Source organism: Phaseolus vulgaris, chromosome 3 (genome assembly GCF_000499845.2).
Source record: "Phaseolus vulgaris cultivar G19833 chromosome 3, P. vulgaris v2.0, whole genome shotgun sequence".
In the NCBI taxonomy this organism is placed as follows: Eukaryota; Viridiplantae; Streptophyta; class Magnoliopsida; order Fabales; family Fabaceae; genus Phaseolus; species Phaseolus vulgaris.
The window spans coordinates 39927088-39954426 of record NC_023757.2 but is presented as its reverse complement, the minus strand read 5'-3'; the positions used below and the strand labels follow the sequence as shown (position 1 = coordinate 39954426).

The 27339-nt window shown below is 34.9% G+C and overlaps 1 protein-coding gene across 2 annotated transcripts; it reads left to right on the top strand.

The window, feature by feature from the left end:
• Window positions 1-6302: 6302 nt before the first annotated feature.
• Window positions 6303-26754, top strand: LOC137807641 (dnaJ homolog subfamily C GRV2). 2 transcript variants are annotated; one of them, XM_068608370.1, is made up of 22 exons: window positions 6303-7279; window positions 9109-9345; window positions 9538-9625; window positions 9717-9925; window positions 10552-10653; window positions 10731-10793; window positions 10984-13218; window positions 13560-13922; window positions 14267-14407; window positions 14638-15030; window positions 15155-15649; window positions 16182-16405; window positions 16555-16899; window positions 17942-18236; window positions 20216-20740; window positions 20820-21165; window positions 21267-21610; window positions 21714-22178; window positions 22760-22884; window positions 25476-25599; window positions 26073-26141; window positions 26316-26754. In XM_068608370.1, the coding sequence occupies exons 1-22, from the start codon at window positions 6851-6853 to the stop codon at window positions 26514-26516; spliced, it is 7818 nt and encodes a 2605-aa protein (XP_068464471.1). In that variant the 5' UTR covers window positions 6303-6850; the 3' UTR covers window positions 26517-26754. The 2 variants fall into 2 exon arrangements, with proteins under 2 accessions (XP_068464471.1, XP_068464472.1); XM_068608371.1 differs by having other exon boundaries at window positions 6402-7279; window positions 10542-10653.
• The last annotated feature ends 585 nt before the right edge of the window (window positions 26755-27339 follow it).

Genomic DNA, 27339 nt, shown 5'->3' with positions numbered 1-27339 from the left:
TTTTTCAATTGTGTTACTCTCATTATGAGGTAATTGTTATGTTGACGAGAATTGTTATCCTGTAATATTGATTCTTATCTTTATGTTTTAGGATATGAGATTTTATAATTAATATAATTTTTTTTTATTTTTATGTTTTAAGATATGAGATTTTGTAATTAATATAAAAATATATCGTAATTAATATAAATGAAGATTATATTTTTATTGTTTTTATTGAAAATCTGTTAGATGATGAGATTGTTATACTTTTAGAGTTTAGGATTTAAGGTTTACATTATCATTTACACCCACCAATAAACTATCTTTCTAATTATTGATGGGATTGTTCTTGTTATCCAACGTATTTTTTTTTAAAATAATAAAATTATTTGTCATTTTACACTAATCACAATATCATTTTACATCAATCACAATATCTCACATTTTTTAATATCCAAACAATCACATCATTTAGTTAAAATAATTAAACAAAAAAAACAAAAAAAATAGAAATAAAAAAACTTAAAACTTAATTAAATCTATTATAAATAGAAGATTCAAATCAATCTGTAATAATAAAAAAATCTTAGTTAGAACAAATTATATATAACTTTTAAGTTTCAATTATATTTTTAACAAAAATAAATAAATTGAATTGTTATGTTGACCTCTCTACCAAATGACATTTAACTTTGTTTCTTAAGAAAGAATATGAATACAAATTTCACTATAAAAACAATTTTGAAAACATTTATTAGTTAATTATCTAGTTAGCATGTGTACACTAAATGTCGAGAAGTTGATCATGTAACAATATCGGTAGGATAAAGAAACAATTTTTTCTTTCAAAACAAAATATCGATAAACCATATCATATAACATCATTGGTCAGGCAACTACATATCGATTAACCAAACAAATGAACTTTCAAATTTAAACTCTTCGTTACACTCAAGCTTGGGGTAAGTGTACTACTAAATTGTAGAATGCTCAAGACATAAACATATTGACGCTTCTCATGAACGGAACAATGCAAAATAATTAACAACATTATTAGGGATCATTACACAATAAACACTCGTAAATTGTTATTAAGAAACATTTGAGCTCCATTTGGGCCCAATTTAATTGTCCCTACCGCCAAAGACACAATATTACCCGTATATATTAGGGATAACAATGCGGGTTGACCCACCCCGCATAGGTATGTCGTGTGTTTGGCCCACCTGTATAAGAGTTGGTCCGCATAAAAAATACTTTTTTAAAAAAAAATTAATGAAAAAAATAAATAAATTTTTTGAATAAATTTAATTTTTTATTTATTTAGATGAATTAGGTAAATGATCTCACAAATTTATTCTCACAACACAATAATTTATTTAGATGAATTAGGTAATAATATATGAGTAAAATTTATAGAATGTAAGAGACTTCATGGGTTATAGAATCTGGAAGTTAAAACATGTGTTTCACATTGTACAATATTTCATTACACAATCCAAAATACAAATTTGTATTCTATATTGTATAATTTGAAATGGGTAATTTTATAACTTTTTAGAATATGAAGCTTAATGAACAAAATATGGGAGTGCAGAAAAAAAAAAGATAGATTTATAAGTTATGCAGGTTTTGCGGGTCAGCCCGCCTCACCCCACACTTGCCCCACACGGGTTGTGGGTTATGCGGGACGAGCCTAAGCGGACCAACGAGTTGAAATAGGTAACCCGACTAGCGTTTTTCTCAGCAAGTCGCCCCGCTTTGTCATTCCTACTATAAATAAGTGAGCATCTTAAGGTAAAAGGTAATACAATTCTAATTCTAAAATAATATCCTTTATTTGGATCTAAGTTGACTTGAATTTTAGAGTATAATTGTAGGTACCATTTGAAAAGATCGAAAACCTAAAAAAATTGAAGATCTTGGACCAGAACGAACATCATAAGGAGTTCAACCCTATAAAAACAACATAAATTAATAAAATAAATTATAACTAGTAAAATAGCACTACTTAAAAAAAAAAAATTTATGTTGATTTATCTATCACTGAAAATACCTCTAGTTTATAATTTGTATTAACTAACAAAAGAGGATAACTATTTTTTTAGTCATTCTTAACTTATCCTAAGCTTATCATAAGTATTGTAATAGTATATATTTTTATTATTATTGACCTCTTTAGACTTTAAAACACCCGAAAATAAATAGAATGTGAAACCATAGAGAGAAAAAAAGTTAAAATATTTTACATATTATAAAATTATTATATTATTTAAATAATTATCTTTAAGGAATTCACCAACATTCACAGTAGAGTCTTCTGGACACATTCGAAGTGTTTTGTATGAGCTTTCAAGAGTTTGCCTCAAAATCTTGGTGTATAAAGAAAACATCTCACTTTAACTCAATTGAATGACATTCAATACATTTTATTAACTTCTTTATTTGTTGATAAAATAAAAGAATAGGTTGATCTTATTTGAAATTTCGAAATTGGTAACATCTCATATGTAACTTAAATAACTTGTTTTTTTTTATATGTATCGATTGATTTTGATGAGAATTTGTCATATTAACTGTGTACGATAATAATATAGATAATAATTGATTTTTTAAAATGATAAGTAAATGCAGATAAATTTGTACACATTTACCTGATCTCGTCCCATATTCATCTCAATATATAATTTTGTTTGCATACTCAACTCCATTTTAAATTATTAAAAAACCCTTAATTAATTAGGTAACCTATAAAACCTATATTAACTTTTATCTAATCATTAATTTTCTAACTTATTTACCATTTGACCATCTTTACTATTTATTATAATTAGTTGATATTTGTTACCCGTGAATATGAATTTTCATTTAAAAAACAAAGATAGAAAAGTGAAACCAGATATAGTATGGTCGTGGCCATATATGAGTGCTAGCATTCCTTTGCATGATACTCTAGTAATATTATGTATATGCTTTTGAATGCATATCCTAAAAAGATTTTGAATTATCAATAGCATAAAAGATACTTTTCACAAAGGCAAAATAAACATGTATGTTCTTTGAACACCAATAAACTAAAAACATGGTTATGGTTGAAACATTATTTAATAAGATAAATCTTTCTCATAAGTTATTTGTTGGTTCAACATTGAGATGTTGGTAATTAACTTTCAATTAAGACGTGATCAATTCAATTAGGACTTAGTCAACTTGATCTCAACTTAGAGATACTTATTAATGTGTGATAGTGTGATATCATTGAGACAATCATGACTATGACATGTTTTTAAATTGACTTATAGTTTTATAAATAATTTGAAAACTAACTTAAAATTTAAAACTGATTTCAAATCAAACTAGATTAGATAAAAAAACTAGTTTTAAACTAAATTTAAAATAGTAAAAAAAATAAAAAAATCCAATTAAGTCAAATAAATTCATCTTTGTTGGATATGGAATAATTTTCTAAGAACTCAATAAATACTCGTCTTAAATATTTTGTGATTTTGTAATTTTTAAATTTATTAAATTATTTCATTTTATGTATTTCCATTGTTTTTCTAAAGTAGCAATCAGTTTTATTATTACGCGATGCAAATCCATACGTAGGGATCAAATGATGCCGATAAGCTATTACACCATCACTAACAGCACAAAATGTAATTTTATTTAGTCCAACCTTTAAATTATACATGTAGTACATTACTTTGATTTTGTAGGTTAAGTTTTATATAAAAAATAACAATATCAAGAAAGTGATAACATTACTTACATTTAATATATTTTGACAAGTATATATTATATTGATTTTGTTTAGATATCAAATTTTGAATTTATACAAATGGTAATGTGGGTTGGTTTGTTCTGCGAAGGTTCGCCCTGTGTTTGGTCTGCTCGTGCAAGAAATGCAGGTTCATTTCACTGGCCCGTCCCATATAAAAGCTAGTCCGCGGACTTGCATGCTTGTTCGTATAAGGAAAATATTTTTAAAAAATAAAATAAAATTTCATTAATTGTAAAAAAAACTATTTCTCTTGTTGAAAAATCAAAATTTTATGCATGTTTCAATTCATTCAATTAAGATAAAAATATGAATTGAAGTATGAGGGTTATTAAAAGGCTTGATTAAAAATAATTAAAGTTTTGTTTTGCATCTCCTTTATATGTATGTAAAAATAATCAAAGTTTTACTACACAATATTTTAATGAAGATGACTAAATTTTTAAAAAGTATCTTATTGAAATTTCTTATTTATTTTATTATTGTTAACAAATTATAAATAGAACACTTTAATTAAAACTAAATTTATTGTCACTCTAAATATTAACTCATTTAAATGATTAAAATAAATATTTCATTTTTAGTACAATAAATTCAATTTTTTAAAAACAATTTTTTATTTATTTATTTATGTGAAATTATTGAGTGAAGTATTTTTTTTAAAAAAAGTAATAATAATTTTTTTATTTATGCGGATCAACGAAATAACCTTGCATGTTCCGTTATTGGCTCGTGCGGACTGCGAATTATGATGCAGGACGAGTCTAAGCAGGTCAGCGAGTTACATAAGGGCGTCCACCCGCATTTTTTGATAGGCCCACATGATCCGCCACACATTGCCATTTTTTTTTAATGATGTATGTGAAAAATAAATTTTAATTGATAAACTATGAGTCAAATTAACGTCTCAATGTTAATCACTCTAAAATCAATTAATTAATTATTCTTGCATCTCTAGTTTTTTTTATTAGCAATAATAAATAAATAAATATGAATCACTCTAGGGGTGGTTCAACCCTTATACATAGTGATAACTTTAATCACACCCAGTAGACATACTCTCAAGTATGGCTATACAAGACACTCCTAACTTAACCCAAAGAAAGACACATGACGTACTAAGATCTCATAAGATCATCCTAATACAAACTATCGGATATAAGCACCAATCAGAAAAGAAAAAAAACACAGACTGTGACTTGGATGAAACCCAAAACCAAGTATTTAGTTCGACCAACGCGAAAGCCTCCAGTACATCTACTACTTCCCTTTAAAGATAACCTTATTCCTATGCCTCCATACCTCATTAACTACTGCAATCCAAATCCCTTCCCAAACCTCATCCATCGAAGTCGGCGCACTGCTCATCCTAAACCAGAAAAAATTTAACAATAGGACATTATGAAACACACCCTGCACACCTAACCATACACAACAATGATTCCATAATAACCAAACAAATCTGCACTCGAATAACATATGAAAACTAGTTTCTTCCTCCACTCCGCAAAGACTTCAAATAGAATTTGCAACCGCAATCCCACACCTAACCAATGGGACATTATGAACTTGCATCTCTAGTTTTAGAATCTAACAAAATTAGTTATTCTCATTATTTATCTTAAAGTCAAGGGAGTAATTTAATTATACAACTCCGTCAATGATAAAAAAACAAAAATATTAACAAAGTTGAATTAACCAGTTAAATTCATATTAATTATTTACTATTTTTTTTTTATCATAGATGTAAAATATTCAAAACCTTTATTGATGATTAATGTTTGCTAAAAAAAAATAACTATTCATCTCTTAATATGATTCTCTAAGTTTTATTTTTTTTCATCCACGAAGTTAGAATATAAAATTACACGTAAAAACAATTACATTCAATATCACTTATCTCAATGATATATTGATAAGTTGTTTTATAATCATGCATAAGTGCAAACTGAACAAAACTAAGAAAATTTGATGTAATCATCGAAATGTTTTTTAATTTGATAATGATTTGAATGAATCCCTTTCATAAATTTGAAATGATAATGTATTTATTGTTATTTCATTTTACGTTGTGTATATTTAAATTTAATATTGTTTGACTGCCTGCAATTTAATTAAAGTTTTTGTTAAACACTTTTACCTTCCTTGTTATCTGTTACAAATAGAAAGAGACTTATTAAAAATAAAACAAAAAGTAATTGTTTAAAATGTGACAAACTCTAATATTTATTCGTTAAATAAAATTTGTAATGATATTTGTAAATCTACGTTGTATATTAGTTTAATAAAATTATAATTATTATAAATTTACAATACAATATTTATAAGAACATAATAAAATTTAAAAAATATAAACTACAGGTGCAGCTTATGTTTCTGCTTTAAAATTAATCTATTTAATATGAGCAATTATTGGAACAATACCAATTGTATTTTTCGTACAAAATTAGATTTTGTGGTGATAGAGGGAAAAAATGAAGAGAAAAAGAGTGTTATGACATTAATTATATTTATTTATTAGTTACAAAAGCACAGAGAAGGAAAGTGTTTTTCATTTAATTGTTTGAGTGTATAAATTAATTGTAAGGAGGTGGAGGAGTGATAGCGAATAAGAAATGGACACGTCATATTGATCAGTGTGAGACGGTGCGTTGTGTCCAGGCCTATTCTTGCTGCCCTCTCTCTCGTAATTTCTGGCACTCTACATCGATCTCTTGCGTTGCGACGATTCCATTTCCACTCTCTGATTTCTGCAAACCTAACCCTTCCCTTCTCCATCGGAACTCCAATCCAAACCTCACATTGGATGAACAAATCGCCGTAGTTAGGGTTCCATTCGATCCAACCAAAATTGAATGTAATCCACACCTCTCTTAAGTCTCAGAGCTGGGGGCGAATAACTCTCGGCCTCTCGGAAGCCCGGCGGCGGCGGCGGCACCTTCATCGTCGCAGCAGGGACTCTGGTTCTTCCTCCGCTTCCACAATGCGCCGCGTGTCCACACCCTTGCTTATCTGCCCCAGGTCGAATCCGTGAGCCGTTACGCATCCGATCTCAATCGCCCTGTCCAGCTTCGTCCGCCGCCCGTCATGGAAAACGCAGCTGCCGCTTCCGCCGCAGTCAGTTCTGCTCCTCCGCCGCTCGAAGAGCCTGAGTACTTGGCGCGCTACATGGTCGTCAAGCACTCCTGGCGCGGGCGCTACAAGCGGATACTCTGCATTTCCACCGTTTCCGTTCTAACTCTCGATCCTTCCACGCTCTCTGTCACCAACTCCTACGATGTAGCGACGGATTTCGAGGGTGCCGCGCCTATTCTCGGCCGCGATGAGAATTCGAATGAGTTCAATCTCAGCGTGAGGACCGATGGACGCGGAAAATTCAAATCCATGAAGTTCTCGTCGCGGTACAGGGCGAGTATTTTGACGGAGTTGCATCGGATACGCTGGAATCGGTTGGCGCCGGTGGCTGAGTTCCCGGTGCTTCATCTTCGGCGACGAGCGTCTCAGTGGGTTCCTTTTGTAAGTCAGGCCGCTCCACCATTGCTTTTTTTTTTTGTTGTGATTGAATTTATGTTTTTGATGATTGATTTTCTGTGAACTTCATCTGGCATGTAAGTAAAGACTGTGGACATTTATGCATTTTGATCGTGGGATTCATGCTTGCATTACGATGGTTAAGTGTGTGTGGCGCTGTTTATTAGTTGTTGTGCTCTGTTCATAATTTGTTGTGCGTGATGAATTGTGTGTATGCGCATTTGTGTCTTTCTTTTGTCTCATGCTGATCAAGAGAAAATAAGTGTGTGAAGTTTGTTTCGATAGGGAGTTTTTAAAGAGGTATTTAACTTTTAATTGACCTGAGAAAAATACAAAAAAGAAGAAGAATGAATTTGAGAGATTGAGTTTCCCTCTCTTAGGATATCAGATACAATGTATGAGTGGGAAGAGAAGAGAATAAGAAAAGACATATCTAGGAATTAGATACAGCTCAAAGCACACAGCAACTTTTCAATAAATTTCATTTAAGACAACGTATTCTAACGAGTTGACTTTAAAATACCACTCATATGACACTTTTTAAAGCGGGGAAGGATATAGTAATGTAATCTTACACATTTACCATTTGTTATGCACGGGCATGTAATAAAGATGATTGATATTTCATGGACGTTTGAGATTCCTTATTTTACCTCGCTTTAGAAAAGATGAATCCCATAAAAAAGGTTAAACTATTTATTTGGTCCTTGTAATCCCCATTTTAAGTTTTTAATCCATATACAAGAAAATTGCAAGTTTTTGTCCCTGCATGTGCATAAAAGTTGAGGTTTGGTCCTTATTGCTAGGATCAGAGAAAACTTCCTGGTCATGTAAAACCACTAAAAGACTTTTTGCAGTGATAAATCACCGCACAAAATCATTGCAGAGATTAAAACTTGTAGTTTTCTTGCACAGGAACTAAAACTTAAAAGTGAGAACAGCTATAGGGATAAAGTAAATTGTTTAACCCGTAAACATTTTATTTATTGGATGTCAAAACCCACGAATTTTGAAATGATGAAAATTCTACACGGGATTTTTTTCAAGCGAAATGAAGGGATTTCAAATAATACCTAAAACAACAGAATTTAGAAATTTCTTTTTTCTCTTCTATGGTTTTACCACAGACTCACCCATAAAGTTCTGTCTCTCTTGCATCTCTCTTTCTTTCTCTCCCACACCTATTTTCCCTATCCAATAGCAATATAACATACAAGTTTACAATGGTTGTGTTAATGGTAAAACTTATCAATATTTCCTTTTTTTACCTTCTTAAACTGTATTTCCATAGACTGTGTTGAAATTATAATACCAAGTACTTAATATTTAGTTAGAAAGTCACATTAATTGTGATCACCCCAAGGACGGACAGGGCTACCTACAGAAGGGCTAACCAGAAAGGCCGAGTTAACTGTTGTAGAGTGCTGCCACCGTGATGGGGCTCTTGGGCAATTGAGATCCTATCTCAATTAGAGATATCAAAGTAGTGCTTATAGGGCTTGGGCACTTCATAAGTTTCTGGGGTTCAATTAGACCTTAAACTCCAATTCCAAGATATTTGATTTTGTAGTTATTGGTTACGTATGGAAAAAAAAGTATAATTAATCATTTAATTGAAGCAATTTATAACAATGAAATCCTTAATTGAAACACTACCTTAATATTTTATATTGTGGAGATTATTTTATTTTTATTCTTTTTAAATCTTTGTTTAACAAAACTGTTGCCTAATTGTGTGATCAACTTAGTTGTGCAAAAAAAGAGGGTGGTGAGTAGCTAAACTTATTATCTTGTATGACTGGTGGCTTTCACAGAAATTGAAAGTAACCTATGTTGGTGTTGAGCTTATTGATACAAATTCGGGTGATCTTCGCTGGTGCTTGGATTTTAGAGACATGGATTCACCTGCAATTATTCTTCTCTCTTGTCCTTTTGGGAAGAAAAACATTGATCAAGGTAGCGGATTTGTTCTTTGCCCCTTATATGGAAGAAAGTCTAAAGCTTTTCAAGCTGCTTCTGGTTGCACAACATCAGCTATTATCTCAAATTTGGTATGGGTGGCTTTGTCTAAGCTTAAATAGTTATTCTGCTTGATATTGGTACTTTAAATTAGCTTGCCTTTTGGAACTTAAACAAAGCAGCATTTGTAAAGTTGCTTTAGTTATGCTTTCTAGATAACAAAGGATTATTGTACTTCCTGTTTTAATATCAACTGTAATAACAGTGCATAAATTTTATTGCAGACAAAAGCTGCCAAATCCACGGTTGGGCTGTCCTTGTCTGTGGAGAGTTCTCAAAATCTCTCTGTTTCTGAATATATAAAACAACGGGGTAACTAGTCATTACCTTGTTTCTGTTACTTTCACTTTCAAGTTCGTTGTTTATCTGCTGTGAATTTATTGAACAAATAAATGTAATTCAGAGAAGGAGGCAGTTGGAGCAGAAGATACCCCATTGGGGGGTTGGTCTGTAACAAGGTTGCGTTCTGCTGCCCATGGAACTCTAAATGTTCCAGGGTTGAGCTTAGGAGTTGGCCCTAAAGGAGGACTAGGGGAGCATGGTGATTCTGTATCTCGTCAGCTCATTCTTACAAAGGTTTCACTCGTTGAAAGGCGCCCGGAGAATTATGAAGTAAGTGACGTATTAAGTCAACTTGTGAATATGATGTTGCATTTGTAGATGCAAATCTATTATTATATTACAGGCATTGATACATGCTTATGTAATTTCTTGCATGTGACATTAGGCTTTGATAAATGATTGTTTCCTAAAATATTGTTTCAAATAATTCTTGAATGACATGATTACAGTTGAAGGTTTTGCTTTGTACTATGGGTCTTTGGAGTTTTTGACCACCCTGATTTATGTCTTGTTTTCTATAAACCCACATATTCAGGGTGCATTTGGATAAACTTTGAAATAAAGTGCTTTTATTTTATAACTATTTTCTTCTGAGAAAAGTGTTTGAATTTCTTTATATTTTCCGGAAAATTATTCAGTAGTTGTGTGTGTGCATATTTGAAACATTCCTCTTAGTTAGAAAAAACATTTTTTTACAAAGAAAAAAAAATGCAGTCTCAACTTGTTCTGGTAACAGCAAGCAAACAGTATCATTGTTGGAGGTAAAACAGATATTAAAGAGGATATATTAAGCTTGAACGGTGCATGCATCTTCAATGAATGTGTATTTGTTTCTTTATCAATAGTTTCATGTTGGGTTATGTCAAATGTTGAGAATTTTTACTAGATGTTTGCAGGCTGTTACTGTTCGTCCATTATCTTCAGTAAGTGCTCTTGTTCGGTTTGCTGAAGAGCCCCAGATGTTTGCAATTGAATTTAGTGATGGATGCCCCATCCATGTAAGCTTTTGTTGTGCTATTCTAGTTTGTGATTTATTATGCTATTTTTTTTCTCATGCATATTGTGTGAATTGTAGGTTTATGCAAGCACATCTCGTGATAGCTTACTTGCAGCAGTTCGTGATGCTTTGCAAACTGAAGTAGGTAGATGTGTCTCATCTTGGTTGGCAACTGTTGTATGATTGCATGTTTGATACCCTATAATACTTGTGTTATATCATAATATCAATGTTGACCTGTTCCTGATGAGTTAATCTTATTTTAAAAATGAAATATTGTGGAATGGAGTGTCCTAGTGTATCTTTGATTTCAGCTGGTGTTCTTTTACAGGGTCAATGTGCCATACCTGTATTGCCAAGACTGACAATGCCTGGTCATCGTATTGATCCTCCCTGTGGGAGAGTGTTTTTGCTACATGGTCAACAAAAGCCTGTTACTGATGCAGAAAGTGCATCAATTCATTTGAAGCATTTGGCAGCTGCAGCCAAAGATGCCGTTGCTGAAGGTGGTTCTATTCCTGGATCAAGGGCTAAACTATGGCGTAGAATAAGAGAGTTCAATGCCTGTATACCTTATAGTGGTGTACTTCCAAATATTGAAGTACCAGAGGTTACTTTGATGGCCTTGATCACTATGCTTCCTGCTGCCCCAAATCTTCCTCCAGAATCTCCTCCGTTGCCACCCCCTTCACCAAAAGCTGCAGCAACTGTGATGGGTTTTATTGGATGTTTACGTAGACTACTTGCCTCAAGAAGTGCAGCATCACACGTGATGTCTTTTCCGGCAGCAGTTGGAAGGATAATGGGTTTACTCAGAAATGGTTCTGAGGGTGTTGCTTCTGAGGCTGCAGGGCTTGTAGCTGTACTCATTGGTGGTGGGCCTGGTGATGCAAATGTAACAGATTCTAAAGGGGAGTGGCATGCCACAATTATGCATACAAAGTCAGTTTTGTTTGCTAATCATAATTATATCATCATTCTCGTCAATAGATTAAAGCCCACGTCAGTATCCCCTTTACTGTCAATGACTGTTGTTGAAGTGCTTGAGGCTATGATTTGTGATCCACATGGTGAGACTACCCAATATACTGTTTTTGTTGAATTGTTACGCCAAGTTGCAGGGTTGAAGCGTCGCTTGTTTGCACTGTTTGGTCACCCTGCTGAAAGTGTTAGAGAAACAGTGGCAATGATAATGCGGTCAATTGCAGAAGAAGATGCTATAGCTGCAGAGTCCATGCGAGATGCTTCTCTGCGTGATGGTGCTTTGTTGAGGCATTTACTGCATGCATTTTTCCATCCAGCTGGTGAGAGGCGTGAAGTTAGTCGACAGCTTGTTGCTCTGTGGGCAGATTCCTATCAACCAGCTTTGGAGCTATTGTCCCGAATTCTGCCTCCTGGTCTTGTTGCTTACTTGCACACACGTGCTGATGAAGTTCTATCCGAAGACACAAATCAAGAAGAGTCATCAATTGGAAAAAGAAAAAGACGTTTACTTCAGCACAGAAAAGGACGCATTGGGAGAGGACTTATTTCTCATGAACAACCTTTCCCTTTAGCTAATAACTTTGATGCTTCTGATTCAGCTAGGCAAACATTGGGTACTGTTGTGAGAGGCTTAGACAACTTTCATAAAACTGGTATGGACCCAAGTTCTGGACAGGCTTCAAATATTCAATCTTCAGTAGTTCATACTAGTGAACATTTGAACAATGGATCTTCTACAGTAGATGTGCAAAATGGACATTCAACTCTTCTGGCTTCAGCTAATGCAGTGTCAGCAAACTCAAATGAAGCACCAGAATCTGAATTTCAAAATTCAGTTGATCCTGACAGCAATGCAGTTGGTTTGCAGAATGAAGGCATTCCTGCTCCTGCTCAAGTTGTTGTAGAGAACACCCCTGTAGGATCTGGTCGGCTTCTATGTAATTGGCCTGAATTTTGGAGAGCTTTTGATCTTGATCACAATCGTGCAGACTTGATTTGGAATGAGCGTACCAGGCAAGAGTTGAGAGAATCTCTGAAAGCTGAAGTTCATAAACTAGATGTTGAGAAAGAGCGTACTGAAGATATTGTTCCGGGGGGCACTACCTTGGAAATGGTATCAGGGGTTGAGAGTGTACCACAAATATCTTGGAACTACACTGAATTTTCTGTTCGTTACCCTAGCTTGTCAAAAGAAGTTTGTGTGGGGCAATATTATCTGCGATTACTGCTTGAGAGTGGCAGTGCTGGCAGGGCACAAGACTTCCCATTGCGTGATCCTGTTGCTTTCTTCAGGGCACTTTACCATCGATTTTTGTGTGATGCAGACACTGGGCTTACTGTAGATGGAGCTGTTCCTGATGAATTAGGTGCGTCTGATGATTGGTGTGACATGGGTAGATTAGATGGTTTTGGTGGAGGTGGTGGGTCATCAGTGAGAGAGCTTTGTGCTAGAGCGATGACAATTGTATATGAGCAGCATTACATGACTGTAGGCCCTTTTGAAGGCACATCTCACATTACTGTTCTCTTGGACAGGACAGATGACAGAGCTTTGAGGCACCGACTTCTTTTACTTCTGAAGGTTTGTAAATATAAGTTACTTTTCCTAGCTCTGTCTTCTCTGTCAGGGGGAGGAAGGGTTAATTTGCTTTTCTTTTGTGTCATAGTTCTAGTCGATGTTCATCCTAATATTTTTGCTTCAAGAGTATCAAAATGTTGGTAGCTAGTTGATTTAAAAGAATATATACATTTTGAATTTTGACCTTCATTGCTGCTAGTTGCAATTTGTAGCAGTTGCAATGGTCATTGGCTTAATGATTATTCTAAATGGAATTAAGTTTTATAAACACTTATGTGAACATTGCGGTTTTTTCAATTCTATGGTTTGAAAATTTAAATTAACTATGATTTACTGAATTTCAGGCATTGATGAAGGTTTTATCAAATGTGGAGGCTTGTGTCCTAGTTGGAGGCTGCGTATTAGCTGTTGATCTGCTTACTGTGGTCCATGAAACTTCAGAGAGGACATCTATTCCCTTGCAATCAAATTTAATTGCTGCTAGTGCTTTTATGGAACCCCTTAAGGAATGGATGTATATTGAAAAAGATGGTGCTCAAATTGGACCCATGGAAAAGGATGGTATTAGAAGGTTGTGGTCCAAGAAGGCTATTGATTGGACGACAAGGTTTTGGGCTTCTGGGATGCTAGATTGGAAGAAGCTGCGGGATATCCGTGAACTTCGTTGGGCGCTTGCCCTTAGAGTTCCTGTCCTTACCCCGCCTCAGGTAGAATCTTGTTGAAGCTGGAAGATAATATCAGTAATAATTGCTGTTGTGATGTTTTCTGTAGCTATTGTTTTTTTCTTCCCATTTTTTGTGGAGTGGTCTGTAATTTTTTTTCTCAACCTTATTTTTTGTTAATCTAGACATGTTCTCATTTGTTTTATCTGAATTACTTGATTGTTTTGGGGAACTGTTGAGATTGGCTACCAATGTTAAGGTTCTGTTATGTTGAATTGTTGATAACTGTAAACCCATTTGGAAATCAACCTAAAGTGAAGAGAGGATAATTAGTTGTATCAAAAACAGTTTTTTGACATTCACTTTAATTTTATTTTGCTTATATTCAGGTTGGGGAGACAGCTTTGTCCATATTGCATAGCATGGTGTCGGCACATTCAGATTTAGATGATGCTGGAGAGATTGTTACTCCAACTCCTAGAGTAAAACGAATCTTGTCAAGTCCACGCTGCTTTCCACATATTGCACAGGTAATTGTAGGAACTGTACCTTTGTTAACCAGCTGTGTCGGAGAATATTGGTGTTGTGACTTACATATTTTTCTGTTTGGACGACCTTCTCCAGAAAGATTTCTAGGAGAGAACAATATGATGAAAATAGGAAAGATTTCCGTTGTTATTCTACGGTTCCAACTTCTAAACAAATTCAAGTATTATATTATTTCCATTTTTTCATTTGGTGGGGTGGGGGGTGGGGATAGGCCATTCTTTCTGGGGAACCAAGTATTGTTGAGGCAGCTGCTGCATTGCTTAAGGCCATTGTTACCCGGAATCCAAAAGCTATGATCCGTCTGTACAGCACTGGTGCATTTTATTTTGCACTGGCATATCCTGGATCTAATCTACTTTCAATTGGGCAACTCTTTTCTGTCACCCATGTCCATCAAGCATTTCATGGTGGGGAGGAGGCTGCAGTTTCAACTTCATTGCCTTTAGCAAAACGTAGTGTTCTTGGTGGACTTCTCCCTGAATCTTTGCTGTATGTACTGGAGCGTAGTGGTCCAGCAGCATTTGCTGCTGCAATGGTTTCAGATTCTGACACCCCAGAGATAATATGGACTCACAAAATGAGGGCAGAAAATCTAATTCGTCAGGTAATATAAACTTTGTAGTAGCCACTTTGATGAATTTTATTTTTCCTTAATTTTACAAGAGTATATATTCACTTGGTTCATTCCCATAGTGGAATTGATTTGATTCTCCTTTGCTCTTCATCAGGTTTTGCAGCATCTTGGCGATTTTCCACAAAAATTGTCACAGCATTGCCATGTTTTGTATGACTATGCCCCCATGCCTCCAGTGACATACCCAGAATTGAGAGATGAAATGTGGTGTCACCGATATTACCTCAGGAACCTATGTGATGATATTCGTTTTCCAAATTGGCCAATTGTTGAACATGTAGAGTTTCTTCAGTCATTACTTGTAATGTGGCGTGAAGAGTTGACTAGAAAGCCTATGGATTTATCTGAAGAAGAAGCTTGCAAGATCCTTGAAATATCCTTTGAGGATATATCTAGTGACTATGTAAATAAAAGAAATTCTTCGGAGATTGCAGATGAAGCATCTAGCTTATCAAAGCAGATTGAGAACATTGATGAAGAAAAATTAAAGCGACAATATCGGAAACTTGCTATGAAATATCATCCTGACAAAAATCCAGAAGGGAGGGATAAGTTTCTTGCCATACAAAAGGCCTATGAACGTCTCCAGGTAGTTAAATGTTTCCATGTCATACTCAGGCTTCTTTGGAATCTTGTTTCAACAAGTGTCACTAAAGCAGCATGGTTCTTTCTAGTTTTCTAAGTAACGGTTTCCATACTTCTATAAGTATCTCAGCAGAAAAATTATGAAGAGCAGTGCTGTCTTAAGCAATAAATTCTGAAATCAAGTATCTTGTTCAATAAAATCTGGAATCTGTATATTTGCTTTTTTATCTAGAGTTGGCAATGGAATTGTGATTTTTCTTGGGTATGTTATTGACTTAAAATCCTGATAGGGAAAATATGTATTTATGCATGTTTATTTAGCTTATATATTTTAATGTTCTAGTAAGCCGCCACTAGAAAATCATTCGTTCAAGCTGACAATGTTATATACAAGCACAAAAATGGTCCATCAAAATCATAATGCTCATTCATTTTCAGTATGATTTATTGGTTCATGAATATACCCTCCATTACAATGAATTGGTTTATATTTATGCCTTTCATAATTTGTTAAATTATACATTTTGTGAACATAGGCTACCATGCAAGGGTTGCAAGGTCCGCAGCCGTGGAGATTGCTACTTTTGTTGAAGGGGCAATGTATTTTATACAGAAGACATGGAGATGTATTGGAGCCATTCAAATATGCTGGCTATCCGATGTTGCTGAGTGCTGTTACTGTGGACAAGGATGATAACAATTTTCTCTCTTCAGATAGAGCACCTCTCCTTGTTGCTGCGTCAGAGCTGGTCTGGCTGACGTAAGAGTTCCCTGTTCTTTTTGTTAGGGTTCACCATTCTTACGAAGTGGGGGTTGAGTTAAGCCTATACCACTTTGTAAGAACCATAATGCTATTAGATTTAAACATCTGGTAACCTTTGTTCTTTCCTTGAATTTTCATATGGTTAGATGTGCATCTTCTAAATTGAATGGTGAAGAGCTGGTAAGAGATGGAGGGGTACATCTTCTTGCAACTCTTCTTTCCCGTTGCATGGGTGTCGTTCAGCCAACTACTCCTGGAAATGAACCATCTGCCATCATTGTTACAAACATCATGCGAACATTTTCAGTTCTTAGTCAATTTGAGGCTGCCAGAGCTGAGATACTTGAGTTTTCTGGATTAGTTGAGGACATTGTGCACTGCACCGAATTTGAACTTGTACCTGCAGCAGTTGATGCTGCTATACAGACTATTGCCAATGTTTCTATTTCCTCTGAATTGCAAGATGCTTTATTGAAGGCTGGTGTCTTATGGTATGCCTCTTCAATTATTGTTTTATTGAGAAAATTATTTTATATCAATTTCAAGTTCAGAGGAGGATGAGTCTAGAGAGTAAATAGGATAAGTATCTTCAATAAGTGCATATTTAAGTAGTGTTTGTTACATGTGTTGGCTGTTATAAGTGCTTTCCAACTCTGGTTCTCAGAAATTTCTGAAACAGTAATTTTCTTACTAGTGTCTCAGTTTGGAGATCCTTATAGAAACTAGTAATTTCCTGACTTTCTCAAACTGTAGCCGGTTTGTATCAGATTTTCTTTTTTTTAACCGGCATCTCTAGAGACATTCCTCACTCTTTCAATCTCCTTCTAAAGTAGGATTCCATCACCTAAACCTTATATTTCATGTTGTTCCCATGTAATAGAACAAACAACATTGAACTTCGTAGCTGAGCTAGGCAAACAAGGATGGGACAATGATGTGGGAACTACTGACAAGGGAAAGAAAGGAAGGATTAAGAGGAATACTCCCTGTAAATGATTAGCCAAACTATAGTTATTGGTCTCACTCATAATTGTTGCCAGTAATAGGTTTACCTGCTAAGGCATGGGAACAATACTCTTCTCCCGAATGCATGAAACTTACATCAGCAAATAAGGCGTGACATATAGCGTTTTCTCAACACTAGGTTCCCTTAAATTGGGGAGTTATTCCCGTCTGTGATAATCTGTTTGGAATCTGACTTTTGTTCGTGTTGATCTAATACCTCACTAAATGGGCTGCACTGAGCATTAAGTGAAAGTTGACATCATCTAGTAAAGCTCTACATCTTGTTATAGTAGGCATAAGGAAACAGAATTTACCTACTAATAATACCATCTGACTCTAACCTAGTATTATAATTTAAACTCAGTTAAACCCTGAAGTATTGACTTCTTGAGTTTTTTGTTTGCTAATGAGCTCTAAATTTTATATATTGACATCAATTATTTATGGCACCGAAAAAATATAATTTATCCTATTTAGTTATATTTGAAAATAAGTTTGGATTCATCTGTTTAATATGGTTCATGGTAGGTACCTTTTGCCATTGTTGCTTCAGTACGACTCAACTGCAGAAGAATCTGATGCAACAGAATCACATGGTGTTGGAGCTAGTGTTCAAATTGCCAAAAACATGCATGCCATAAGAGCATCTCTGGCCTTGTCAAGACTAAGTGGTCTGTGTAGTGATGAGAGTGCAACACCCTACAATCAGGCATCGGCTGATGCCCTCCGAGTTTTGCTAACTCCCAAGCTCTCTAGCATGTTAAAAGACCAAATGCCCAAAGATTTACTGTCCAAATTAAATGCAAACCTGGAATCACCAGAGGTATTATTTTCTCATAATCCTTAATTGTGTACGGAAGAAATGTTTTGATGATGGCATGACACTTATTTTCTTGTTTTGCTCTGTAAAGGTTTCAATTAATGTCTGATTCCATTGCACAGATTATTGGTTTGGAATGTAATTTAAGTGACTAATCTGTTTGACAAGAAGCTATATGGAGAGTCATTAGTAGGAAATAGTGGCTAGGATTTAGTTTTTATTCATTTCTAAATCAGTCAAAAGATTATTCAGTGTTATGGAAAAACGGCCATAAAGGTGCAATAGTGACAGATTTGTCACGGGCTGCCACAGCATGGCCGTGGTGAATGAGTTTTTTGTGGCAATGCATCATGGCAGCTTTCGACATCACAGAATGGTGTTGTGGAATGGTCATAGTGGAAATCGGCTCAACCTGAGGAAGAAGATAAAGTCACGGGTCAGCTCAACCCGACCCGAGTCCCATGCAACCCCAATTTCCTTGTTTTGAAAACTGTTCTGTGTCCTGACCCAATCCAAACCCAATAGTTATTTTTCAAAGGGTTGTGTCCATACAACCCAACCGAAAATTAAAAATCCTAAACTACAAGCTGCAACCCAAAACACAACTTTCTGGTTCAGTAATCATAGCTGCTGCAGTCAAGCCACAGGTGATGCCACCACATGCGACCTATCTGGTTGCTGCCTGTGATGTGTTGAAAAAATCAGCAGATTTTGAGCTGAAGATAAAAAAGAAAAAGGAAAAACCTTGTCATTTTGGTAAAAAGATCTTCAGATTAAATAAGAGCTTAATTTTTTTTTGAGAAAACAATGGGCTGTAGAGATCTATGGCACAGGGAAAATGACATGGGCTTTCTGGAAAAGCCTTGCACATTAGAAATAAAGTTTTTATACTAAAACTGATTCAGCAAATTTTTAGAGCCTTCAACTCATTTTGATCTTGCGGCTTTGCTAGTTCACGACAGTAATTAAAATTCAAAATTATGTAACCTAAAGTTGGTAAAATATCTGTACCACATTGTTACTGACTTAAATGGTTAGTGAATGACACCCCTTTCCCCCAAAAGAAGAAAAGGCACAAATGGAAAATGTACCTGGCTGTTGTATGGTATATAGGGATTACAAATGAACCCGTCCATTATTTGCCCCGTCTCCGTCCCCGTACCCATTCGCGTCCTCATACCCGTCTCCTTTTTAAATTACTAAAACACATTTAATTTATTAGATAACTTCAAAAACTTATATTAATTTTTCTTTGGTCCTTAGTTTCATAACATATTTCTGTCATACATTTGATCGATTTGTTTACTTTTTATTTTATAATTATTTGACCTTTATCCAATTGTTATTTGATCCTTTTATACAATTATAATTTCTTTCTTGATATTTGACATTGGAGAAAAGAAAATGTGGTTGCTTTTGACATTGAATACTTGATAATATTATGTTTCTTTCGCTGTGATTTTTATTTTTTATATATTTTTAATTAATTTTGAAACACTAAGGGGGTAGATACAGTGCGGGTACGGGTATATACCCGTTTCCCGATAGGAATGAGGATGAAACAAAAAATTCATACCTGTTAGGGATGAGGATGAATTTTTATTTCGGTGATGGGGATGAGATAGTCAAACTCGCATCCGCCCTGTCCTGTTGTCCTCCCTAATGGTATATACAGTGATACAATTTTTTTTAATAAAAAAAATGCTATTTATGAATTCTGACATCTTGGCTAGGCTCCCAAGAGTTTTCTAATTTGTTTATATGGTTATTTGTTGTTTCTTTTAGTCACTAGTTTTCCTGGAAATTTAATAGATTCTACCTACTGACTGCCTGTGGTGTTCAATGATATAATCCATGAATTTGTCGCAAATAATTGGCCATTTTGTTGGTTTAGAATATTAATGCTTCAAATTTACAAAAACGAAATTAAGCTGTCTCTTGGTTGTATTTGCTTGTTGATACTATCTTTGAACACTCTGCAGATTATCTGGAACTCTTCAACGCGAGCAGAGTTGCTAAAATTTGTGGATCAGCAACGTTCAGCTCAAGGTCCAGATGGCTCATACGATATTAAGGATTCACACAATTTTGTCTATAAAGCACTATCCAGAGAATTATTCATTGGAAATGTTTACTTGAGAGTCTACAATGATCAACCGGACTTTGAAATTAGTGAACCAGAAACTTTTTGCCTTGCTCTGATTGATTTTATTTCTTATCTTGTGCACAATCAATGTGAAGTTGCCAGTCATAATGTTGAAGATGCCAATCGTAATGTTGAAGATGCCAATCATAATGTTGAAGATGCCAATCATATTGTTGAAGATGCCTATCATAATGTTGAAGATACCTCTAAGACTTCCGAGGATACACTTGAGGCTGTTGATGAATCCGTGAAAGAGCAGCATGCTCATGATAATTCTGGCACAATGTCTGAAGAACAATCTGTGGGAAAGGAAGAGTTTGAGCTGATTAAAAGTCTGCATTCTGCGTTGACCTCCCTTCAGGTTAATTCTTACTATTTTATTTTGTAGTGAAATGCTTTTTTGGTTGACATGTCTGACTAATCTTGTTTATTTTCTGCAGAACCTTCTGACTAATAATCCCATTTTGGCATCCATATTTTCTAATAAAGACAAGTTACTGCCACTTTTTGAATGCTTTTCTGTGCCTGAAGCATCAGTCTGTAATATTCCTCAACTTTGCCTAGCAGTGTTGTCACTCTTAACTGCACATGCTCCTTGTTTGCAAGCCATGGTTGCGGATGGGTCTAGTCTTCTGCTTTTGTTACAAATGCTTCACTCAGCCCGAAGTTGTCGTGAAGGGTCCCTCCATGTTCTCTATGCATTGGCAAGCACACCCGAACTTGCCTGGGCTGTTGCCAAGCATGGTGGTGTTGTCTACATTCTTGAATTGCTCTTGCCTTTGAAGGGTAGGAGACATGTACTCCTTAGTTGGTCTTTTTTATTATTCTCACCTCTATATTTTATTTTCTGAATTTTTTGTATTGACAATATTCATAATTCCATGCAGAAGAAATTCCACTCCAGCAAAGAGCTATGGCAGCTTCCTTGTTGGGAAAGCTTGTTGGCCAACCAATGCATGGACCAAGAGTTGCTATAACACTTGCAAGGTTTCTCCCTGACGGCCTTGTATCAGTAATTAAGGATGGACCTGGTGAAGCTGTTGTAGTTGCCCTTGAGCAGACTACAGAAACACCAGAACTTGTATGGACGCCAGCAATGGCAGCTTCCTTGTCTGCACAAATTTCCACTATGTCATCAGAGCTATACCGTGAGCAGATGAAAGGACGTGTTGTTGATTGGGATGTACCTGAGCAGGCATCTGGACAGCAGGAAATGAGAGACGAGCCACAGGTATTGTGTAATATATGTGATATTTAAATTTGTTGTTTTTATAACATGGTATGATGAATAATTTATATTCTCATAGATGAACTAAAATTTTGTGCCGTTGCAGGTTGGTGGCATCTATGTTCGGCTGTTTTTGAAAGATCCCAAATTCCCTCTTAGAAACCCTAAAAGGTTCTTGGAAGGTCTACTGGATCAGTATTTGTCATCCATTGCTGCCACACATTATGAAGCACAGGTTGTTGATCCAGAGCTTCCTTTGCTTCTGTCTGCCGCACTAGTTTCCTTATTGCGTGTGCACCCTGCACTAGCAGATCACGTTGGGTATCTTGGATATGTACCGAAACTAGTTGCTGCTGTTGCATTTGAGGGAAGGAGAGAAACAATGTCATCGGGTGAGGTAAACAATGAGAGACATGCAGAACAAACATTTGACCCAGACATTGAATCAGCAGAGAACACACAAACACCTCAGGAACGGGTGCGCCTGAGTTGTTTGCGTGTCTTGCATCAACTTGCAGCTAGTACCACCTGTGCTGAAGCTATGGCTGCAACGAGTGTCGGAACACCTCAGGTATCTGACAAGACAAGTTCTATGTGAATCTGCTAATATGCAATTTACATTCTTTTATGCTGCTTATGCAATTTTCTGCTGTAGATAATGTGATTACCAAGACACTTGCTTGTCTGTCAGAATTTCCTTTGTTCATCTCAGGGATCATCCCTCTCTAATACCTGTATCCCCAGAATCTCTCTGGGGATAGTGTGTGAATTGTTATCTTGGTTCACCAAAGAAGCAACTATTGACCTTTTTCAACAGTTTATTAGCTTCCAATCCTAGTTTTGAACTTCCCTAGTCACTCAATGGCAAATGTGTGGTCTTGTATGGAGTGACTTAGCTTTACATAATGTGGGGAGGACATACCAATCAACTGAAGTTGATATTGAGTGACTTAGCTTGTGAGTATGGAAAAAAGTATTTGTAAAGTTTACATATTCAGTCTCATGCTTTAAAGAGGGTTTTAGATTCTTTTTGATAATGTTAGAATGCTTTTGTTGCTGGTGTTTCCTATATACATAAATATAATTTTCACTGACCTACTTTTTAACTGTATTTGACCAAACAAACAAAAATATTTAAATTTCTTCTTCCAGGTTGTTCCACTGCTGATGAAAGCTATAGGGTGGCAAGGTGGAAGTATTTTAGCTCTTGAGACTCTAAAACGTGTTGTGGTTGCTGGTAACCGAGCCAGAGATGCTCTTGTTGCACAAGGACTGAAGTGAGTACCTTGTATAATTGAAATTAATTTACTTTTAACTGATTCAATATTTTATGACTTTGAGATCCAAATTCATGATAGAAAATTGCATTAGTTGCAGACAACTTCAACAAGATGCAAGTGAAAGAGAAACTCATCACATCAATTTCAATTATAAGGCCTTACTATTTCCTTTTATAGAAACATGGGTTATGCCTTTGACTTCCTCTTGTTTCTGGTAGAATTGAAGTTCAGTCATGATAGTGATGCGTGATGAAGAGTTTGAAAATTGAATCAGAAATGAAGAGTTTGAAAATTGGATCAGAAATTAAAGATTACTAAATGCCCCTTAATTTTACAGAAATATAATTGCAGATATCAGCAGTTCGCTACATGAATCCCACAATCTCACTAGGTTAAAGACAAATTAGTCAGATATATTATTCACCATGAATTCTTGCTTGGTCTCCCATTTCTTTTTTACAAGACTAAAAACCATGTCTTAAAAAAGGGTAAGACTAACTCGTCCTCACAAATCAGCTTGATATATATTATAATTTGAACATATTTTTTAGACCTTCAACATACTCCCTTATGTCAAGGATGGGACATCTCGAGTGTGAGAATAGAGCAGGCTCGATAGTGGGTAACATGATAGGTCCAACAAACCTTGCTAGGGTAGGTTTTGATACTATCTTAGAAAGTGGATTTCAAGTAACACAATCTCACCAAACCAGATCGGTAAAAGAGATTTGCACCCCACTTATATATTATAATTTGTACATATCTCTAATCGATGTCCAACACAATGCAATATAGTTTTTATCAAGATTAGTACCTAAGCACTTGGGGAACCTACCTTCAAAAGTTAGCTAGTTATTAAGGGGATAACCAAACACTTATATACTCTATCGAGCATCACATACTACTTGATGTGGGACTTTGATACTATAATTCTGAATTCCTATCATAGCACACCAGCCAACGTCTAGGTAGCCTTTTCCGATACATCTACAACCATTTCTGATAACACTTGAAAAATATCCAAACACTTATGGAACTCACCCTCAAAAGTTAGCCATTAAGGGGGGAAAGACACTTAACTACTCCACATAGTATTCCATACTACTCAATGTGGAACTTGGGCACCACATAATACCCAAGTTCCTATCAATGTGTCAAAACCATCTTATACAATTTTCCGTCTTTTCTTCCATTGTTGTTCGTAGAATCACCACTTTGTATACAATAGTTTGTATTGTGTCCTTTTTGTATTAGTACACATTCATCTTAATATTCATTTTTGTTTTTCTCACCTTTTTCTCTTGTTATACCTTTAAAGCCCAACATTTACTACCATAGAATATAGCATATACCAACATGTTCAACTTTCCTTTGAATTTGGTCGGTACTTTCCTATCACCAATAACTCTATCTTTTTTTTTTTTTTTTCATTTTAACCATCTCACCTGTATCAAATGTATGACACCCTCATTATTTTCTCTATAGGAACATAACTGCATTTTATTCAATTACCCTCGCATCCATTAGTGCTCTCTCTCACTTTTCACTTAACGGAAATATGATAGAATTTAGTAGGGAAAGAAAAAGAAAGAGGGGAAGACAGAAGAAAACAGAACAGAGAGGATGAAGGGAAAGAAGAGAGAAACAGAGATCAAATTTGCAATGCACTTCTGTCATTATCATTCAGTCTTAGTCTAAAATACAACAGTACGCCTTATCTACAGGCAGCTAGCCAATAGCTGTGAAACTAACCGTGACTGACTAATTAACATCCTTTTCTATCTATATTTACATATCAAAATAGAAAAAGATGTGAATAAAAAATAATTGGGTAAAATACATTTTTTGTCCTGTAAAATTTCGAATACATTAAATGTGTCCCACATTTTTTTTGTATTATTTTGGTCTCTAAAATTTTGAACATATTTTTTAGGTTTTTATTAGTTATTGAAATAAACAGAAATTCATATGGATGACGGTTCTAACATGTAAATGGTACAGTGAAATGTGATTTTGGTTAGATGTTTAATTAAAACTATGTTAAGACTGTCGTCCTCATAATATTTTCATCTATTAATTTTACACTAACAAGGACTTAAAAAATGTGTAAATTTTAGAGGTTCCTAAGAAATATATTTAAATTTTAGAGGACAAAATAATACAAAAAATTTTAAAGCTAGTATTTAATAGTTTAGGAATTTTACAAGAACACGATTTTAACCAAAAAAATAATAGGTTCTTGGATTAAAGTGTCATGTAAAATTAAAAAAAAAATTATATAGATTGAGTGATATTTTTGAAGTTAACCTTATGGTCTTGAAATTTTTGTTTTTGTGCTGTATCTGTCTGTTTGATTTTGAATTTTTACTATTTTCCTTGTAATGAGACTGTTGAAAGATGTTTGGATGGTCTATAACTGGGGAAATGTAGAAAAATGAATTTACCTACTACATATTAGGAAGGTCATGAATGGCTTTGGAGCCACACAATAGTTGCTTTGTAACAACTACATGCTTGAAGACTATCTTGTATGTTTGTGGGACTGATTCACGAACTCAATACTAAAATAAATTTTGCAAACAATGCAGAGTTGGTCTGGTTGAAGTTCTTCTTGGTCTTCTTGATTGGAGGGCTGGTGGAAGGAATGGCTTTTGTTCTCAGATGAAGTGGAATGAATCTGAAGCATCTATTGGCAGGGTGCTTGCAATTGAGGTTGTAATCTGAGTCAATTTTATTCTTCCTCTTTAGTTTGAGGCTCTCTTTTGCATATTTTCTTCATTACAAGTATTTTCTTTAACTTAAAAAATGTCTTCTTGTATGTTCCAGTCTACTTACCAAGTAAAACCGCACCCAGTGTTTTAGTGGTTTTTAACCAATTCACATTTTGTTAGTAATAGTATGAGTTTCCATAAAATCAACGATTATGTTTTAGTTTCTTAATTATGACATTTTGCTCTTTAAATTAATAATTGATGCATGTACTCGAGTTTATATTTTGTATTTCTTTCTGCCGGGATTTTATTTCTTTTTCGTTAGTAATTTTTCCCAATTTGGCAAACATTGAAGAAGGTACTTGCAGCTGTGGTTGTTTCTCGACAAAAATATTCTGTATTAATGAATTTGTCCCAATATTCTGTTGATGGTTCAACAATTGTTTTTGACAAGTTACTCATCTCCTTAATCAGGTCTTGCATGCCTTTGCTACTGAAGGGGCCCATTGCACTAAAGTGCGAGAATTATTGAATAATTCTGATGTAAGTCTCAACACATTTTTTACTAGCAATATAACATGGTTGTTTTAGTTTTTGGCTTTTGCCTCTCGGCAGCTGAAACATTGTTTCTGCATTTTGCTGCTTCCTGTTGCAAGCATACTACTATCCATATCTTAGTTTTTACCTTCTACAATCATTTTCCCTCCTGCTTTCCAGGTTTGGAGTGCTTACAAAGACCAGAAGCATGACCTATTCCTCCCTTCAAATGCTCAATCTGCAGCTGCTGGCATTGCTGGTCTTATAGAAAATTCATCATCGTCGAGACTCACTTATGCCCTTACTGCGCCACCACAATCCACTACTTCCAGAACTCCTCCGTCATCTGACTTCAATGGTAAGCAGGATCAGCTTCTATAGTAGAACAGTAAGACATTTTTACGTGACGCAGTATACCCAAGCCTATACTTGTATAGTACACTGTACAGTTTCGTTATATACTTGCTCCTGGATTAGTAACTAGGAAGCATGTGCAATTTTCTCTATTGTGTAGAGGGATTCTTCACCTTCCCTCCCTTCTCTTCTATCCTTGTAAATTGAATTATGTATTTACTATTTTGCTGCAAAATAGTGAGGTGATTTTGCGCATTGCGAGAAAGCTGTTTCATTTGTGATTGGTAAAGCTGAAATCTTTTTACCGAGCGTTAAGAATGCCAAAGTTGATATTCTTTTTGGTCTTTTGAATGACTTGGTGTGTAAATGCAAGTTTGAATAATTGATTTTTTATTAAAATAATTGAATTTATGTTGAAGTAGATTAATATTTGTTTCATAATACTATTTCAATGAAAGTAAACTTAATAATGTGCGCTAATTATTGATTTATTGTAATATTTGTGTAGAGCCTAAGAATTAGGCCAAGTCAGAACGACCACGTTTACTAAATTTAGAAGTCACTTTTATGTGTATACCGATTTAAAACTTGGTTGGAAGCAGCTGGAATGTTATAGAATACGTCAATTAAGTGGCGCAAACATCTGATTGTATGAGACATGGAAGGCAATGAAAGTGGTACAAACTGATAAATTAGCCGAATTTCTTAAAAGAAAGCAAGTCGGTCGGTTATGGGTGTACTGGCTAATAATTAAAATGAAGAAAAAGAGATCTTCAACATCTGTTGTTTATGTTCTGTTGCCATCTTTGAATTCTCTTGGTCCTTGAACTTGGGTCTGCGTTGGCATAGA

Bases quoted from the DNA above. Each gene is read 5' to 3' on its own strand.
- LOC137807641 (XM_068608370.1), top strand. From the start codon at position 6,851: ATGGAAAACGCAGCTGCCGCTTCCGCCGCAGTCAGTTCTGCTCCTCCG. The intron at 9,626-9,716 runs GTAACTAGTCAT...AATGTAATTCAG, and splicing joins TGAATATATAAAACAACGGG to AGAAGGAGGCAGTTGGAGCA. The intron at 22,885-25,475 runs GTGAGTACCTTG...CAAACAATGCAG, and splicing joins CTTGTTGCACAAGGACTGAA to AGTTGGTCTGGTTGAAGTTC.